Raw genomic sequence first — 17900 nt, 5'->3', positions numbered from 1 at the left:
CCGCTGCCTGTAAGGAGTTTGTACGTTCGAACCCGTGACCGCGTGGGTTTCCTCCCACAGTCCAAAGACCTACTGGTTGATAGGTTAATTGGTGACTGTAAATTGTCCCGTCATTCGGGTTAAATTGGGGAATTGCTGGGCGGTGTGGCTTGAAGGCCTGGAAGGGCCTGTTCCACGTTTTATCTCAATAAATAAGTGAATAAACTCGGCCAGCTTCAGGAGGAGGTGCCTCAAAAAGGCGGCATCCACACACACTCAACGAGTTCCAAGCAACTTGGTTCCTCCTGCCATCAGGTTTCCGAACGGTCCAAGAACCCATGAGCACCACCTCACCACCTCGGCAGCCTGGAATATGGTCTGGTCCTGTGCGGCAATTCGAACGCGCAGGAATTTGAGAGGCCGCAGAGAGTCGCGGACTCAGCCCAGTGCGTCACAGGCGTGGCCCTCCCCGCCATCGGTAGGAACTGCAAGAGGCGCTGCCTCACGTAGGCAACGTCCATGAAAGATCCCCAGCATCCGGGCCATGCCATTTTCCGCTACCGTCACGCAGGAGGTCCAGAAGCCTGAAGTATTTGGAAACGCACGCGGTCACGGGGAGAATGTACAAACTCCTCGCAGGCATCAGCACGAATTGAACCCGGATTGCTGGTGCTGTGAGCCGTTGCGCTAACCACTACGCTGCCATCAAGTTAGCTTTACATTGCACCCGTGTGTAAACATACTTGGGCACGTAACAATAAACTTGACTTTGATTGGCCCTACCTCTCTCCACCAAACCACAATGGTAGATTTCTCAGGGCCCCTCCAAACCATGATGCGTTATGTCACATCAGTGTGAAGTTAGGGCCCTTCGGAAGATCATTGTTCCCTTCCGCGCATTGGGCGGCAACGTTGCCGTTTTCTTCAGCATGTTTGTCCGTTTTTTAATGAGGCCAAGTTGCCTGCTCGCCGCTCAGCCCAGCACGGATGGAAAGCGTGCAAGGGGCCGGCCGGATTCGAATCCGGGACCCCTGGCCTCGCAGTCTGGTGCGGATGCCACTTTGCCACTATTTGGAAGATAGGTTAGCTGTATTTGTCACATAGTGACAAGGTATCGCTTGTGTCAATGTCCAACACGGTCAGAGAGAATGTGACGGAGACAGCCCGAAAAAGTGTTGCCACACCTTCGGCGTCAGCATAGCATGCCCAACAATGAGTAACCCCGACCCGTACATCTTTGGAATGTGGGAGGAAACTAGAGAACCCAGGGGATTTTTATGAATGACCTGGATGAGGAAGTAGAACGGTGGGTTAGAAAGTTTGCTAATGATACAAAAGTCGGGGGTGTTGTGGATAGTGTGGAGGGTTGTCAGAGGTTACAGCGGGACATCGATAGGATCCAGAACTGGGCTGAGAAGTGGCAGATGCATTTCAACCCAGATAAATGTGAAGCGGTTCATTTCGGTAGGTCAAATTTGAAGACAGAATATGATACCAATGGTAAGACTCTTGGCAGCGTGGGGGCTCAGCAAGATATTGGGGTCCATGTCCATAGGACACTCAAAGCTGCTGCGCAGGTTAACAGTGTTGTTAAGAAGGCATATGGGGTGTTGGCTTTCACCAACCGTGGGATTGAGTTCAAGAGCTGTGAGATAATGTTACAGCTATATAAAACCTGATTTAGACCCACTTGGAGTACTGTGTTCAGTTCTAGTCACCTCACTACAGGAAGGATGTCGATACTACAGAGAGAGTGCAGAGGAGATTTACAAAGATGTTGCCTGGATTGGGGAGCATGCCTTATGAGAATAGGTTGAACGAACTTGGCCTTTTCTCCGTGGAGCGACAAAGGATGAGAGGTGACGTGATAGAAGTGTAGAAGATGTTGAGAGGCATTGATCGTGTGGATAGCCGGAGGCTTTCTCGCAGGGGCGATCTGGCTAACATGAGGGTCATAGTTTTAAGGCGTTTGGAAGTAGGTACAAGGGGGATGTCAGAGGTAAGTTTCTCACACAGAGAGTGATGGGTGCATGGAGGTGGAGGCGGATATGATCAGGTCTTTTCAGAGACTCTTAGATAGGTACACGGAGCTTAGAAAAATAGAGCGCTATGCATTAGGGAAATTCTAGGCAGCTTCTAGAGTAGGTTTCATGGTCAGCACCCAAGGTGCCCTGGGATTCCTATTAAATCTTCCTACAGTAGGGGTGTCTAGGAGCAGAGAGTGCAGCCTCAGAAAACAAAGAGGGGGAGGTGGAGCAGCCAGAAGTCGCGGTGCACATTGACTTGATAGAGGTGCATGATAAGAGGCATAGGTCAAGTGGCTTTTTCATAGAACATAGAACATAGAATAGTACAGCACATTACAGGCCCTTTGGCCCACAATGTTGTGCCGACCCTCAAACCCCGCCTCCCATATAACCCCCCACCTTAAATTCCTCCATATACCTGTCTAGTAGTCTCTTAAACTTCACTAGTGTATCTGCCTCCACCACTGACTCAGGCAGTGCATTCCATGCACCAACCACTCTCTGAGTAAAAAACCTTCCTCTAATATCCCCCTTGAACTTCCCACCCCTTACCTTAAAGCCATGTCCTCTTGTATTGAGCAGTGGTGCCCTGGGGAAGAGGTACTGGCTACCCACTCTATCTATTCATATTATCTTGTACACCTCTATCATGTCTCCTCTCATCCTCCTTCTCTCCAAAGAGTAAAGCCCTAGCTCCCTTAATCTCTGATCATAATGCATACTCTCTAAACCAGGCAGCATCCTGGTAAATCTCCTCTGTACCCTTTCCAATGCTTCCACATCCTTCCTATAGTGAGGCGACCAGAACTGGACACAGTACTCCAAGTGTGGCCTAACCAGAGTTTTATAGAGCTGCATCATTACATCGCGACTCTTAAACTCTATCCTTTGACTTATGAAAGCTAACATCCCATAACCTTTCTTAACTACCCTATCTACCTGTGAGGCAACTTTCAGGGATCTGTGGACATGTACCCCCAGATCCCTCTGCTCCTCCACACTACCAAGTTTCCTGCCATTTACTTTGTATTCTGCCTTGGAGTTTGTCCTTCCAAAGTGTACCACCTCACACTTCTCCGGGTTGAATTCCATCTGCCACTTCTCAGCCCACTTCTGCATCCTAACAATATCTCTCTGCAATCTTCGACAGTCCTCTACACTATCTACAACATCACCAAACCTTTGCGTCATCTGCAAACTTGCCAACCCACCCTTCTACCCCCACATCCAGGTCGTTAATAAAAATCATGAAAAGTAGAGGTCCCAGAACAGATCCTTGTGGGACACTACTAGTCACAACCCTCCAATCTGAATGTACTCCCTCCACCACGACCCTCTGCCTTCTGCAGGCAAGCCAATTCTGAATCCACCTGGCCAAACTTCCCTGGATCCCATGCCTTCTGACTTTCTGAATAAGCCTACTGTGTGGAACCTTGTCAAATGCCTTACTAAAATCCATATAGATCACATCCACTGCACTACTCTCATCTATATGCCTGGTCACCTCCTCAAAGAACTCTATCAGGCTTGTTAGACACGATCTGCCCTTCACAAAGCCATGCTGACTGTCCATGATCAGACCATGATTCTCTAAATGCCTATAGATCCTATCTCTAAGAATCTTTTCCAACAGCTTTCCCACCACAGATGTATGGCTCACTGGTCTATAATTACCCGGACTATCCCTACTATCTTTTTTGAACAAGGGGACAACATTCGCCTCCCTCCAATCCTCCGGTACCATTCCCGTGGACAACGAGGACATAAAGATCCTAGCCAGAGGCTCAGCAATCTCTTCCCTCGCCTCGTGGAGCAGCCTGGGGAATATTCCGTCAGGGTGGAAGTGGCTAATACGAGACGGCATAATTTTAAAGTGGCTGGAGGGAAGTTTAGGAGGGGATATCAGGTTTTTTTTTTTTGCACAGAGTGGTGGGAGCCTGGAATGTGCTGCCAGGGTTAGGGAGATTTAAGAGACCCTTAGGTAAGCATGTGGATAAAAGAAAAATGGAGGGCTATGTGAAAGGAAAGAGTTAGATTGATCTTAAAGTGGGTTAAAAGGTCGTCCCAACATTATGGGCTGAAGGGCCTGTACAATTCTATATTCTATGTTTAGCACGGAGATGAGGAGGAACTTCTTTAACCAGAGGTTGGTGAATCTGTAGAATTCATTGCCACAGATGGCTGTGGAGGCCATATCATTGGGTATTTCTAAAGTAGAGGTTGATTGGGTCCTGGTTCGTCAGAGTGTCAAAGGTTACTGGGAAAAGGCAGCGTGAATGGGGTTGAGAGGGATAATAAATCAGGCAAGATGGAATGGCAGAGCAGACCTGATAGGCTGAATGGCTGAATTCTGATCCTATGTCTTATGGTGTTATGTTGAGTGTTAGGGGATGTGGTTACGGTTCAGGTGGGGGGTGTTGGCTAGTGTTGGTAATAAATCTTGGTGGTTGCAATGCCATTGAACAGCAGAACAGATGGCCGAATGGCCTGGCCTTGCCCTGTTTTGTAAACGTTTGCAATAAAAAAGGAATTACATGCATTGAAAGTCCTTTTACTCTCATGTATTCCCTTTTGATTTATACAAAGGATTAATATTAATTTTCATCCGTTCTTTGACAAGATTGCAGGTATCTACAAAGCACATACATGCGGATACGAGTCTATTTTTTTGGGGCGCACAGTCTATATCGAGCTCAGAACTGGTCGGGAGCACAGAGACTGGTAGGCGGGCGGCTCGCCGGCTACGGGCATGAGGTCCAGTCCGGTTTTGGAGAACATGGAGTTCATGGAGACGTCGGTGGTCATCGAGGGTCCGTAGCTGGAGAACTCTACCATCTGCTCGTAGGGCTTCACATCCACCCTGCCGGCCTGCTGCTCAGCCGACATGAGGTTGGTGATTGAGAAAGGGTGGTTCAAGGGAAACTGAGGGTCAGGCTTGAGGTAGACCTCAGAGGAGAGCTGGGAGAGGAACGAAGGCTGGGAGGGCACCAAGGAAGCCGACTTGGTGTCCGGGGGACTCTCCTGGCTCGGGATGCCAGGGCTGGCCTCTGGGGATGCCTTGCCCAGCTGCTGGTAGAGGGGCCTCCCCTGGTTCCTCCCCTGCTCCGAGCCGGGCGACCCGACGGAAGAGTCTGTGTCCGGCGACACGTCCCTCGGCCCCAGGCTCTCCGGCGCAGGGGCCACGCCACTCTTCCGCGGGGCGGCCGCTGCCTCGCTCCGCCGCTCGCACTTGAACCGCTTCTGCCTCCTGAGGTAGCAGCCGTTCTCGAACATGTTGCCCGAGTCCGGGTGGAGGGCCCAGTAGGAGCCCTTTCCCGGTTTCTCTGGCGACCGGGGCATCTTGATGAAGCAGTCGTTGAAAGACAGGGAGTGGCGAATGGAGTTCTGCCAGCGCTGCTGGTTCTGCCGGTAGTAGGGGAAGAAGTCCATGATCCACTGATAGATCTCGTTGAGCGTCAGCATCTTCTGTGAGGATTGTTGGATGGCCATGGTTATGAGGGAGATGTAGGAATATGGAGGCTTGGCGTGCGTGTAGTTCCGCCTGAAGCTCTTGCTGTCCCCCGCAAACTCCAGACTGCCCCGTCTGAGCGCTGGGCCGATGGCGGGGTTGACGCTGCAGTAGGAAGCAATCTGGCCGATGGCATTGGGTTGGGCTCCGACCTGATCCATTGGTGAACCCATCGAGCCCTCCAGCCCGGTGACCTCAGAGGCCGCACTGGTCACAGCTCCAGCGCCGGCCCCCATACCCGGCAGCAGGTGGTGGTGGTGGTGGCTCACCATCCCGGGGTTTATGTAGGACACGTTGATGGTGCCAGGATGCCTCGCGTCCTCCTCGTAAGGGTTCAGGTTCATCCCTGGGTTCATGTTGGCCATCGGCTGGTAAACCTGGCACAGAGCAGAAAACAATGGTTAGGAGCCGAAATTTACGACCAGGGGCAAGAGGACAGGACTGAAGATTAGCCTCGTTTATCCCATGTACAACGAAACACACGGTGAAATGTGCCATTTGCGTCCAGCGGCCAAACGCGGTCCAAGGATGTGCTGAGGGGTGGTCACACTTCCAGTGCCAACGTAGCGTGCCCACGACTCACCAACCCTAACCAGTACGTCTTTGGGAGGTGGGAGGAAGCTGGAGCACCCGTCAGGCAGACCCTTCGGCTCAATAAGTCGTGCTGGTCCACCGTTCTGTTCGTTTATTTATTTAGAGGTGCAGCACAGTAACGGAGGAAGAGGGAAAGAAGAGGGGGACAGAGTGAGTCAGGAGTGAAGGAGAGGAGAAGACAGGAGGAGAGAGAGAGAAGAAGGGGACGGAGCAGAGAGAGGAAAGAGACAGTGACTGAGAGAGGAGAGAGGGGGGAAGAGAAAGGGAATAGAGGGCGAGAGTGTGGGGAAGAGAGAGGGAAGAGGGAAGGGAAGGGGAAGAGAGAATGGGAGATGGAGAGAAGAGTGGGACAGAGGAGCAGAGAGAGGAAGAAGAGTGTGACAGTGAGGGGGAGAGAGGGGCAGAGAGAGGAAAATGAGTGACAGTGAGAGAGGAGAGAGAGGGTGGAGATAAAGAGAGGGGATAGAGGGAGAGAGTGAGGAGAGAGGGGAAGAGAGAGCAGAGAAGGAGTGAGGGAAGAGAGAGGGGAAGAGAGAGAGGAGAGAGGGAGAGAAGGTAGCAGAGAGAGGGATGAGTGAAGGAGAGAGGGGCAGAGTGACAGAGAGGGGGAGAGAGAGGGGAAAGAGAGGAGAGGGGGAAGAGAGTGAGAGGGGAGAGGGAAAGAAGGGGAAAAGAGAGTGAGTGCAGAGTGGAGAGAGGGAAAAAGGGACAGAGAGAGGTTGGAGAGGGGAGAGGGAGAGGCATGGAAGAGAGACAGGTGGAGAGAAAGGGAGGAGAGGAAGAGGGTTGGAATGAGGGAGAGAGGGTGGAGAAGAAAGAAAGGGAAACGGAGAGCATGAGAGAGGGAGGGAAGGAGAGGTGGAAGGGATTTGGATAGAATCAAAGGCTGCTGACGGTGTTCCTGCCAGTGCTGGAGTGATGGAAATCAGTGGGAATGGTTGTGGTGGCAGGGAGTCGTAGGTCAGAAAGGCAATTGGGGGGAAGTTCTTGGGTGGCTGGGTGACCCTGAGGATGGTCTGGGGTTGCAGGGTGCCACTGCAGGCCTTCTTATCCCAGGCAGTTTCACCTAATTTACTGATGCCCTCACCTCAGTACAGGGAGGGAGGCACGAAGTGAGATATTTGTGAGTGGGGGGGTTTGAAGTGTGCTGGTGGGAGGAAGGGTTGGGGGGATGGCCGTGGCTTTGTACCACACCTTCAGTCGGTCAAAATCTGAGTCAGGGATCATTACACTCACCCAGGAGAGGAGACTGGAATGAAACAGGACACCCAGTGAGGAATTCAAATGATTCAAGGAATATAAATTATACAACCTTGAGATTTGTCTCCTGACAGGCAGTCACAAAGCAAGAAACCCAAAAGAACCCAAATTTTAAAAATAGGACCAACACCCAATGCACAAAAAAACCACAAATCACGCAAACAATAAAAGCAAGCAACAGAATTCCGAACCAAATTGAGCAGCTGGAGTAGGCCAGACAGAAGAGAGGCATTTCACTCAACGTGCTGCCGTAACTCTTGGTAAATTCTCACCAACCCCACCACCCCGACTCCACTTGCTCTCTCCCCCCGCATCTCAAGCTAGTAGATAACAGATAATAGACAATTGGTGCAGGAGTAGGCCATTTGGCCCTTCAAGCCAGCACCACCATTCACTGTGATCATGGCTGATCATCCACAATCAGTACCCTTTTCCTGCCTTCTCCCCATATCCCTTGACTCCGCTATCTTTAAGAGCTCTATCTAACTCTTTCTTGAAAGAATCCAGAGAATTGGCCTCCACTGCCTTCTGAGGCAGAGCATTCCACAGATCCACAACTCTCTGGGTGAGAAAGTTTTTCCTCAATTCCGTTCTAAATGGCCTACCCCTAATCCTCAAACTGTGGCCTCTGGTTCTGGACTCACCTATCAGCGGGAACATGCTTCCTGCCTCCAGCGTGTCCAATCCCTTAATAATCTTGTATGTTTCAATCAGATCCTCTCTCATCCTTCTAAATTCCAGAGTATACAAGCCCAGTCGCTCCAATCTTTCAAGATATGACAATCCCGCCATCCTGGGAATTAACCTTGTGAACCGACGCTGCACTCCCTCAATAGCAAGAATGTCCTTCCTCAAATTTGGAGACCAAAACTGCACACAGTACTCCAGGTGTGGTCTCACCAGGGCCCAGATGTAACATACACGTCGTTTGGCAATAACTTTACTAGGCTTCGATCTACCTGGATGGCAGGAAAGCAAAATCTTTTCACTGCGAAGATAACAAATCAATTACAGCTCCAATGCGAGGAGTTATGGCCCTAAAGGCAGGAGAATGGGGTTGAGAGGGATGATAAAGTCAGCCATGGTCCAAATGGTGCAAATCTGCTCCTGTGCCTCATGGACAGTGAGGTGTACCTAAAAGAGTGGCCTCTGAGTCTGCGCATATTCCGTATACTCGAGATTCATTTTCATGCAGGCATTTACCAGGAAATAAAAAGTGCAAGAGAATTTTTGGAAAAACTCTACATAAACAACGACTGACAAACGACCAGCGTACAAAAAGAGAAAGCTGTACAGATAAATAAGAGTCAGAATCAGGTTTATTAGCACCGGCATGTGACGTGAAATTTTTAAACTCAGCAGCAGCAATTCAATGCAATACATAACCTAGCAGAGAAAATAATAATAAATAAAACAAAAAAATAACAATAAATAAACAAGTAAATCAATTATGTATATTGAATAGGTTGGGAAAAAAACATACAAAAACAGAAATACTGTATATTAAAAAAGAGTGAGGTAGTGTCCAAAGATTCAATGTCCATTTAGGAATCGGATGGCAGAGGGGAAGAAGCTGTTCCTGAATCACTGAGTCTGTGCCTTCAGACTTCTGTACCTCCTACCTGATGGTAACAGTGAGAAAAGGGCATGTCCTGGGTGCTGGAGATCCTTAATAATGGACGCTGCCTTTCTGAGACACTGCTCGCTAAAGATGTCTTGAGTACTTTGTAGGCTAGTACCCAAGATGGAGCTGACTAGATTTACAACCTTCTGCAGCTTCTTTCAGTCCTGTGCAGTAGCCCCTCCATACCAGACAGCGATGCAGCCTGTCAGAATGCTCTCCACGGTACATCTATAGAAGTCGTTGAGAGAAGTTGTAGATGGAGTTTAAAATGGGCAAGTGTGAGCGTTGTCATCTATTTATTTACTTATTTCGAGATTCAGCACAGTAATAGGCCTGTCCAGCCCAACGAGCCCACCCAGAGCAGAATCGGGTTTAATGTCACCTGCATACGTTGTGAAATTTGTTGTTGCCTTTTCTGAGGCACTGCGCCTCGAAGATGCCCTGGATATCTGGTGCCCAAGATGGAGCTGACTGAGTTTACAACTCTGCAGCTTACTTCAATCCTGTGCAGTAACCACCCCTCCCCATACCAGGCGGTGATGCACCCAGTCAGAATGCTGTCCACGGTACATCTGTAGAAATTTGCAAGTGTCTTTGGCAACAAGCCAAGTTTCCTCAAACTCCGAATGAAGTACAGCTGTTGTCCTGCCTTCTTTGTACTGCGTCAATATGTCGGGCCCAGGATAGATCCTCAGAGATGCTGACGCCCAGGAACTTGAAACTGCTCACCATTTCCACTTCAGATCCCTCTGTGAGGACTGGTGCATGTTTCCTCATCTTACCCTTCCTGAGGTCCACAATCAGTTCAGTCCCAACCACCTACTCCCACGTGACCAATTATCCTGCCAACCCTGGCTTTTCCCTCTGGAGTGAAGGAGGATGAGGGGTGACTTGATAGAGCTGTACAAGATGATAAGAGGCATAGACTGAGTGGAGATTTTTTCCTGGAGCAGATCTGTCTAATATGTCCACAATCAATGGACTCACTTTTAAGCACTCATGCTCTTAGTGTTAATTATAACAGAATCAATGAATGACTGCCCAATTAAGGCATTCAGAGTGCAGAAGACAAATGCAAAAAGAAGAAACAATAATCCTAAATAAGCAATAAATATCGAGAACATGAGATGAAGAGTCTTTGAAAGTGAGTCTATGGGTTGAGGGAACGTTTCAATGATGGGGCAAGTGAAGTTGAGTGAAGTTATCCCCTTTGGTTCGAGAGTCTGATGGTTAAGGGGTAGTAACTGTTCCTGAACCTGGTGGTGTGAGTCCTGAGGATTTTGTATCTTCCTGATCACAGCAGCGAGAAGAGAGCATGGCCTGGGTGGTGGGGTAAAGATAGTTGATGGCGTGATAAAGACTGCCTATGGCATGCTTGGCTTTTTTTTTAGTTAAGGTATTGAGTTCAAGAGTCAGAAGGAGCCTTATAAAACTCTGGTTAGGACGCGTCTGGGATATTTTATTCATTTCTGACCTCCCCAATACAGGAAGGATGTCGAGGCTTTGGAGAGGGCGCAGAAGAGGTTCACCAGGACACTGCCTGGATTAGAGAGCATGTGCTATCACGAGAGGTAGGACAAACTGGTTGTTTTCCCTACAGCAGCGGAGGCGGAGGGGAGACGTGACAGAAGTTGATACAAGTGGAGGGATATAGATAACAGCCAGTGTCTTTTCCCCAGGGTCAGAATGTCTAATACTAGAGGGCACGTATTCAAGGTGAGAGGGGGCAGGTTCAAAGGAGATGTGTGGGGCAAGATTTTTACATGGAGAGCACTAGGTGCCTGCAGCACGCTGCCAGGGGGGTGGGGGGGGGCAGATGCAATAGAGGTATTAAAGAGGACACAGGAATACACCAGGAATGGAGAGGGTCCAGGAGAGGTTCACGAGAATGGACCTTGGAACGAAAGGGTTAATGTATGAGGAACGATTGGTGGTTCTGGGCCTGTACTCACAAGAGTTTAGAAGAATGAGGAGGGACCTCACTGAAACCTATGAAACATTGAAAGACCTAGATTGAGTGGACGTTTAGTGGGGAGAGTGGAGGACCAGAGGGCACGGCCTCAGGACACAAAGACGCCCCTTTAGACCAGAGGGTGAGGAGGAATTTCTTTAGCCAGAGGATGGTGAATATGTAGAATTTATTGCCACAGCCGACTGTGGTGGCCAAGTCATTGGGTGTATTTAAGGCAGAGGTTGATAGGTTCTTGATTAGTCAGGGTGTCAAATGTACATTAGATTATGAGCACACGCAGTCCTCGTTTATTATCATTTAGTAGTGCATGCATTAAGAAATGATACAATGTTCCTCCAGTATGATATCACAGAAACACAAGACAAACCAAGACTGAAACTGACAAAAACCACATAATTATAACATATAGTTACAACAGTGCAAAGCAATACTGTAATTTGATAAAGAGCAGACCATGGGCACGGTAAAAAAACAGTCTCAAAGTCCCAATAGCCCCATCATCTCACGCAGACGGTAGAAGGAAGAAACTCTTCCTGCCATGAACCTCCAGCACTGCAAACTTGCCGATGCAGCACCCCGGAAGCACTCGACCACAGCCGACTCCGAGTCCGTCCGAAAGCTTCGAGCCCCCGACCAGCCCTCCGAGAGATTCTGGATCACACAGTAGCAGTGGCAGCGAAACAGGAATTTCAGAAGTTTCAGCAGATGTTCCTCTGTGCTTCTCACGTCCGTCTCCATCAAATCAGGGTTGTGCACGGCTTCCTACTTGACAACTAACAGATGTTCATCACCGGAGTGGCCGCTGTGCGCTGCGTTGCATCACCATCTTCTCTTCTACATACGGAAGAAGGCAGGAGAATGGGGTAATAAGGGAGGGATGAGGGATAATGAGTCAGCCATGATGGAATGAGAGCAGACACAATGGGCCGAGTGGCCTAATTCTGCTCCTATGTCTTATGAACCTTATGTGCAGGCAGAAGGGATCAGAGCAATTGGCCATCGCTAGCTCAGTTAGTTTGGGATGATATCATGCGCCAATGGGTTTATTCCTGTGCTACGTTTCCAATATCCCATTGTCATTTGTGAGATCTTGCTGTGCGCCAGTTGGTACTGAACTTCCTTCATTCAGCGCACGGATCATTCCTGGACAGAGGCATCTGGATTGGCTGTGTTTTCCCGGCGCCCCGTCCAACGTGTGCAGTCTGACCAGCAGGCTCCCCTCCTTCTTGGCTCGTCCTCTGTAAATTGTCTTCAGAGCTCCTTAGGCTCCTGGAGTCACTGTTTCTGTGTAAACAGGGAAGCGCCCTCCTCCGAGACGTGTCGGAGGCCACCCAGCAAGTGTTCTCCCGCCCTTTCCATTGTTTTCTCTGAACTCTTCAACTCTAGGTATTAAACTTTAAAAAGACCCTGACAGGTAGGGCCATCAGGTCGGCAGGGATAAGTACACGGCAGAGTTGAGACTGCGCTTCTTTGAATCTGAATCAGAATCAGGTTTAATATCACCGGCATGTCGTGAAATTTGTTATCTTTGCAGCAACAGTACAATGCAATGCATGATAATATAGAAAAAAATTAATTACAGTAAGTATATGTATATTGTTAGATTAAATAAGCAGTGAAAACCAGAAATATAAATGTAGTGAGGTAGTGTTCCTGGGTTCAATGTCCATTCAGAAATCGGATGGCAGAGGGGAAGAACCTGTTTCTAAAATGTTGACTGTGAGCCTTCAGGCTCCTGTACCTCCTTCCTGATGATAGCAATGAGAACAGAGCATGTCCCAGGTGATGGGTGTCATGGTCCCGACCGTTAATTCCCCATTTTCTCCTAATTCCATTTGATTCTGTCACCGACCGTTAATTCCCCATTTTCTCCTCATTCCCTTTGATGGCAGCACACCTGGTCCTCATCAAGACCTGCAGCATAAAAACCCCGGCTTTGCATCCACTCGTTGCCAGATCGTTGTTTAGCCAGTGTGGTAATTAACGTTCCCGGCCACTTAGGATTGTATATTCTAAATTTTACTTCAGTACCAAGGATTACCTGGGTAACTGTGTCTCTCCGTGTCAAGTATTCTAAGTTTTACTTCAGTACTGAGGTTTACCTGTGTAACTCCATCTCTCTGTGTCAAGAAAAGTATTGTCTACTGCTTGCCTTTCTACAATCCGTGTCAAGATAAGGGTTGCCTGCCGCCTGCCTTTCTGTTTGCCGTTCAACTCCAGCATCGCTTCGTGTCAGGTTCCAGCTACGCCCACGCCTTCATCTGCATCCTAACCCTATCTCCATGCCAGTGTCCTGGGTTTGGGTTCGCCCCGTTCCTTGCAACAATGGGGGTCCTTAATAATTGATGCTGCCTTTCTGAGGCATTGCTCCTTGAAGATGTCCTGGATACTACGGAGGCTGGTGCCCATGATGAAGCTGACTGAGTTTACAACTCTCTGCAGTTTATTTCAATCCTGTGCAACACCACCGCCCCCTCCATACCAGACCGTGACTCACTCAGTTAGGATGCTCTCCAAGGTACAACTGTAGAAACTTGCAAGTGTGTTTGGTGGCATACCAAATCTTCTCAATCTCCTAATGAAATATGGCTGCTGGTGTGCCTTCATTGTAGCTGCCTTGATATGTTGGGCCCAGGATAGATCCTGAGAGATATTGAAACTCAGGAACTCGAAATTGCTCACTCTCTCCACTTCCGATCCCTCTATGCGGACTGGTGTGTTTTCCCTCAACTTACCCTTTCTGAAGTCCACAATCAGTTCTTTAATTCCCCAACACTGGGGAAAAATGTATGCACATTCACACTATGCCCCTCGTTGTACGCACACCTCTCAATCTCACACATGCCATTGCATAAAGTCTCTGTTCAGCCTCCTTGCATAACTCAGTCCCTCGAGTCCCGGCAGCATCCTTGTAAATCTACCCGTGCACTGTTAAATTCCTGGGCTTTCGAATTCATGTACCAGACTATGATACATCCGGTCAAGATACTTGTAGTTTCAACCAAACTGTGATACAACCAGTTAAGATAATTCAACCAGACCATGATACAACCAGTCAAGATAGTTCCAACCAGACCATGATACACTGGTCAAGATAGTTTCAACAGTGCATCTGTAAAAAGTTTGTGACAAGTCAAAAAGCTCCTTATCCTTTGACAGAGATTATCCTTCCAATGTGTTCGAAGGACTTTGAGAGACAGTATTAGTTCACCAAGGTATCCGCTGACCCTTTCTATGTCTCTTTGGTGACGATGATGACTCTCGAAGATTCCCACTGCTCCAGAGGATTTGTCCTGGGACCAGCACATAAGTGTCATACAAAGAAGGCTTGACAGCACCTCTACTTTTTTAAATGTGTGCTCGTTTGTCCGTTATATAACGTTGCCAATCATGGTCTTTCCGTGACCATGATTGTTCTTGGCAAATGTTTCTACAGGAGAGGTTTTCCACTGCCTTCTTCTGGGCAGCATCTTTACAAGATGGGTGACCCCAGCCATTATCAATACTCTTCAGAGATTGTCTGCCTGGCGTCAGTCGTCGCATGACCAGCACTTGTGCTACACCTTGCCCAAGGGTGACCTGCAGGCTAGCAGAGGGAAGGAGTGCCTTACACCTCCTTTGGTAAAAACGTATCTCCATGTCTCCACCCAGTACCTACAGCATGTTGCCACACACTTTGACAAATGTCTGTAAACACACACAGCGGGAGGATATCCTAACTGGTTGCATCACTGCGATATGGAAACAGAAAAATCTACAGAAAGTGGTGGACACAGCCCAGTCCGTCGCAGGCAAGACCCTCACGCCATTGAGCACATTTACAAGGAGGGCTGTCACAAGAAAGCAGCATCCACCATTAAGAATCCACACCATCCAGGCCATGCTCTCGTCTCGCTATGAACATCGGGCAGAAGTGCAGGAGCCTTAGGTCCCACACCAGCCGGTTCAGGAACAGCTATTACCCCACAACCATCGGGCTCCTGAACCAGCGTGGATAACCTCACCTACCACAACTCTAATCTGATTCTACAACCTACACAAACACTTTCAAGGACTCCTCGCATGATCTCAGTGTTCTTTTTAACATCTGCACAAGTTGTGTTCTTTTGCACATTGGTGATTTATCAGCGTTCATTAATTTATGTATAATTTCTAATAAATTCTGTTGTATTTTGTTATTTTTCTATATGAAAATGAATTTCAAGGTAGTGTATGGTAACATAGCCATACTTTAATAATAAACTTTATTTTGATTTTGACTGTGAAAGCTCTCCACCTCTGTCTCCTTTCGTGCTGTTTAAAAAACAATTTACCTTTTGCTTGCTAACCCTAATGCCCCACACAGTCCTTCCAGGTGAGGCAACACTGCACCTGTGAATCTGCCGGCGTCGTCTCTTGTGTCTGGTGCTCCCAATGCGGCCTCCCCTACATCGGTGAGACGCGTTGCAAATTGGAGGGACTGCTTCGTTGAGCACCCCCTCACTGCTCCACCCGCAAGCAAACTAGAGCTTTCCTGGTGGCCAATCATTTTAATTCCCATTCCCATTCCTGTTCCGACATATTGGTCCAGAGCCTCTTCCTGTGCCAAGATGAGGCCACCCTCAGGGTGGAGGAGCAACACTTTATATTCCTTCCCCTCTTCCTCTATGCCCCACTCTGTCCTTTTCTCACCTGCCTACCTCTTCCCCCTGGGTCCCCTCCTCCTTCTCTTTCTCCTATGGTCCACTCTCTCCTATCAGATTCCTTCTTCTCCAGCCCTTCATCTTTCCTTCCCACCTGGCTTCCGCTATCACCTTCTTGCTATCCTCCTTTCCCTTCCCTCCTCCTTCTTATTCTGGCATCTTCCCCCTTCCTTTCTGGTCCTGATGAAGACTCTTGGCGTTAAATGTTGCACTCACAACATGCTGGGGGAACTCAGCAGGTCGGGCAGCATCCATGGAAACGATCAGTCAACGTTTCGGGCCGGAACCCTTTGTCAGGACTGAAGAGGGAGGGGGCAGAGGCCCTATAAAGAAGGTGGGGGGAGGGTGGGAAGGAGAAGGCTGGTAGGTACCAGGTGAAAAACCAGTAAGGGGAAAGATAAAGGGGTGGGGGGTGAGGAGGCAGGGAGGAGATAGGCAGGAAAGGTGAAGAAGGAATAGGGGAAAACACAATGGGTAGTAGAAGGAGGCGGAACCATGAGGGAGGTGAAAGGCAGCTGGGGGAGGGGGCAGAGTGACATAGGGTTTCCACGGATGCTGCCCGACCTGCTGAGTTCCTCCAGCATGTTGTGAGTGTTGCTTTGACCCCAGCATCTGCAGAGTATTTTGTGTTTATTGCCTTAAATGTTGACGTTTTATTCATTTCCATAGATGCTGCCTGACCTGCTGAGTTTGTGGACGTTGCTTATGTCTCCCAATCTGCCATACCGAACGATCAAAATGATCGACAAGGTGATGGAATCTGGTAGCAATAAACAATCTGCTAAAAGGACGTTATGTGCATTTTGTGGTCTCCCCATTACAGGAAGGGTGTTGGAGAGGAAGCAGGAGATTCACCAGGATGCTGGCTGGATGAGAGATCAGTCAGCCCTAATGCGAGGTTGGACAAACTGGGGTTCTTTGCTCTGGAGCAGCAGAGACTGAGGGGAGATCTGATGGAGGCTTATAAGAGTATAAGACACAGGAGCAGAATCAGACCATTTGGCCCATCGGGCCTGCTCCGCCATTCAATCATGGCTGATTTACTTTCCCACTCAACCACCATTCTCCTGCCTTCTCCCTGTGACCTTTGATGACCTGACTACTCAAGCCAGGTGGCGGGTTGGAGATAGGTCTCTACCAAAAGAGGCTCCTTCCTTTCGCTAGCCTGCAAGTCATAGTCATAGTCATACTTTACTGATCCTGAGGGAAATTGGTTTTCGTTACAGTTGCACCATAAATAATTAAATAGTAATATGTAAATTATGCCAGGAAATAAGTCCAGGACCAGCCTATTTGCTCAGGGTGTCTAACCCTCCAAGGGAGGAGCTGTAAAGTTTGATGGCCACAGGCAGGAATGACTTCCTATGACGCTCAGTATTGCATCTCGGAGGAATGAGTCTCTGGCTGAATGTACTCCTGTGCCCAACCAGTACATCATGTAGTGGATGGGAGACATTGTCCAAGATGGCATGCAACTTGGACAGCATCTTCTCTTCAGACACCGCCGTCAGAGAGTCCAGTTCCATCCCCACAACATCACTGGCCTTACGAATGAGTTTGTTGAGTCTGTTGGTGTCTGCTACCCTCAGCCTGCTGACCCAGCACACAACAGCAAACATAATCGCACTGGCCACCACAGACTCGTAGAACATCCTCAACATCCTCAACAGTCACCCTTGGGCAAGGTGCGGCACCTGCTTAGCCCCCACCTCCCTGGATCAGGGTCACGTGAAGCCATGGAAACAGGTGCTGGATGGTCATATGGGCAGCCGGTGCACATCCCAAATCCTGGTTATGCAACCACTGATGCCAGGCAGACAGTCTCTGAAGAGTATTGATAATGGCTGGGGGTCACCCGGCTCGTAAACGCTCTGCCCAGAAGAAGGCGATGGCAAACCACTTTTGTAGAAAAGTTTGCCAAGAACGATCATGACCATGACTGCCCACATCATACGACAGGGCGCATAAGGAACAAACTAATCAAGAACCTATCAGCCCCTGCTTTAAATACACCCAATGACCTGGCCTCCACAGCCATCTGTGACAATGAATTCCACAGATTCACTACACTCTGGCTAAAGAAGTTCCTCTTCATCTCTGTTAATAGAGATGTTGCCAGGGTAGACCGTCAAATTCCTTATCCCAGGGTAGAAATGTTAAATACCAAAGTGTTGCTGACATCAACACTGGCACACTGCAGGGATGTGTGCTTATTAACTCACTGCTCTACTCTCTATCTACCCATGACTGTGTG

At 48.8% G+C, this 17900-nt stretch overlaps 1 protein-coding gene across 2 annotated transcripts in view; it reads right to left on the bottom strand.

Moving 5' to 3' along the window:
* Positions 1-4556: 4556 nt before the first annotated feature.
* LOC140193694 (forkhead box protein A2-like) overlaps positions 4557-17900 on the bottom strand; it is a 28147-nt gene continuing 14803 nt past the window's right edge. For both annotated transcript variants that reach the window (XM_072250859.1, XM_072250860.1), the window contains exon 2: positions 4557-5891. In XM_072250859.1, coding sequence (XP_072106960.1) covers positions 4689-5891 — 1203 coding nt within the window. In that variant the 3' untranslated portion in view covers positions 4557-4688. The remainder of the gene's footprint in view (positions 5892-17900) is intronic.

The sequence above is a fragment of the Mobula birostris genome, unplaced genomic scaffold (genome assembly GCF_030028105.1).
Source record: "Mobula birostris isolate sMobBir1 unplaced genomic scaffold, sMobBir1.hap1 scaffold_729, whole genome shotgun sequence".
Taxonomy (NCBI): domain Eukaryota; kingdom Metazoa; phylum Chordata; class Chondrichthyes; order Myliobatiformes; family Myliobatidae; genus Mobula; species Mobula birostris.
The sequence above is the reverse complement of the archived record's forward strand: the minus strand, read 5'-3'. Positions and strand labels throughout refer to the sequence as shown.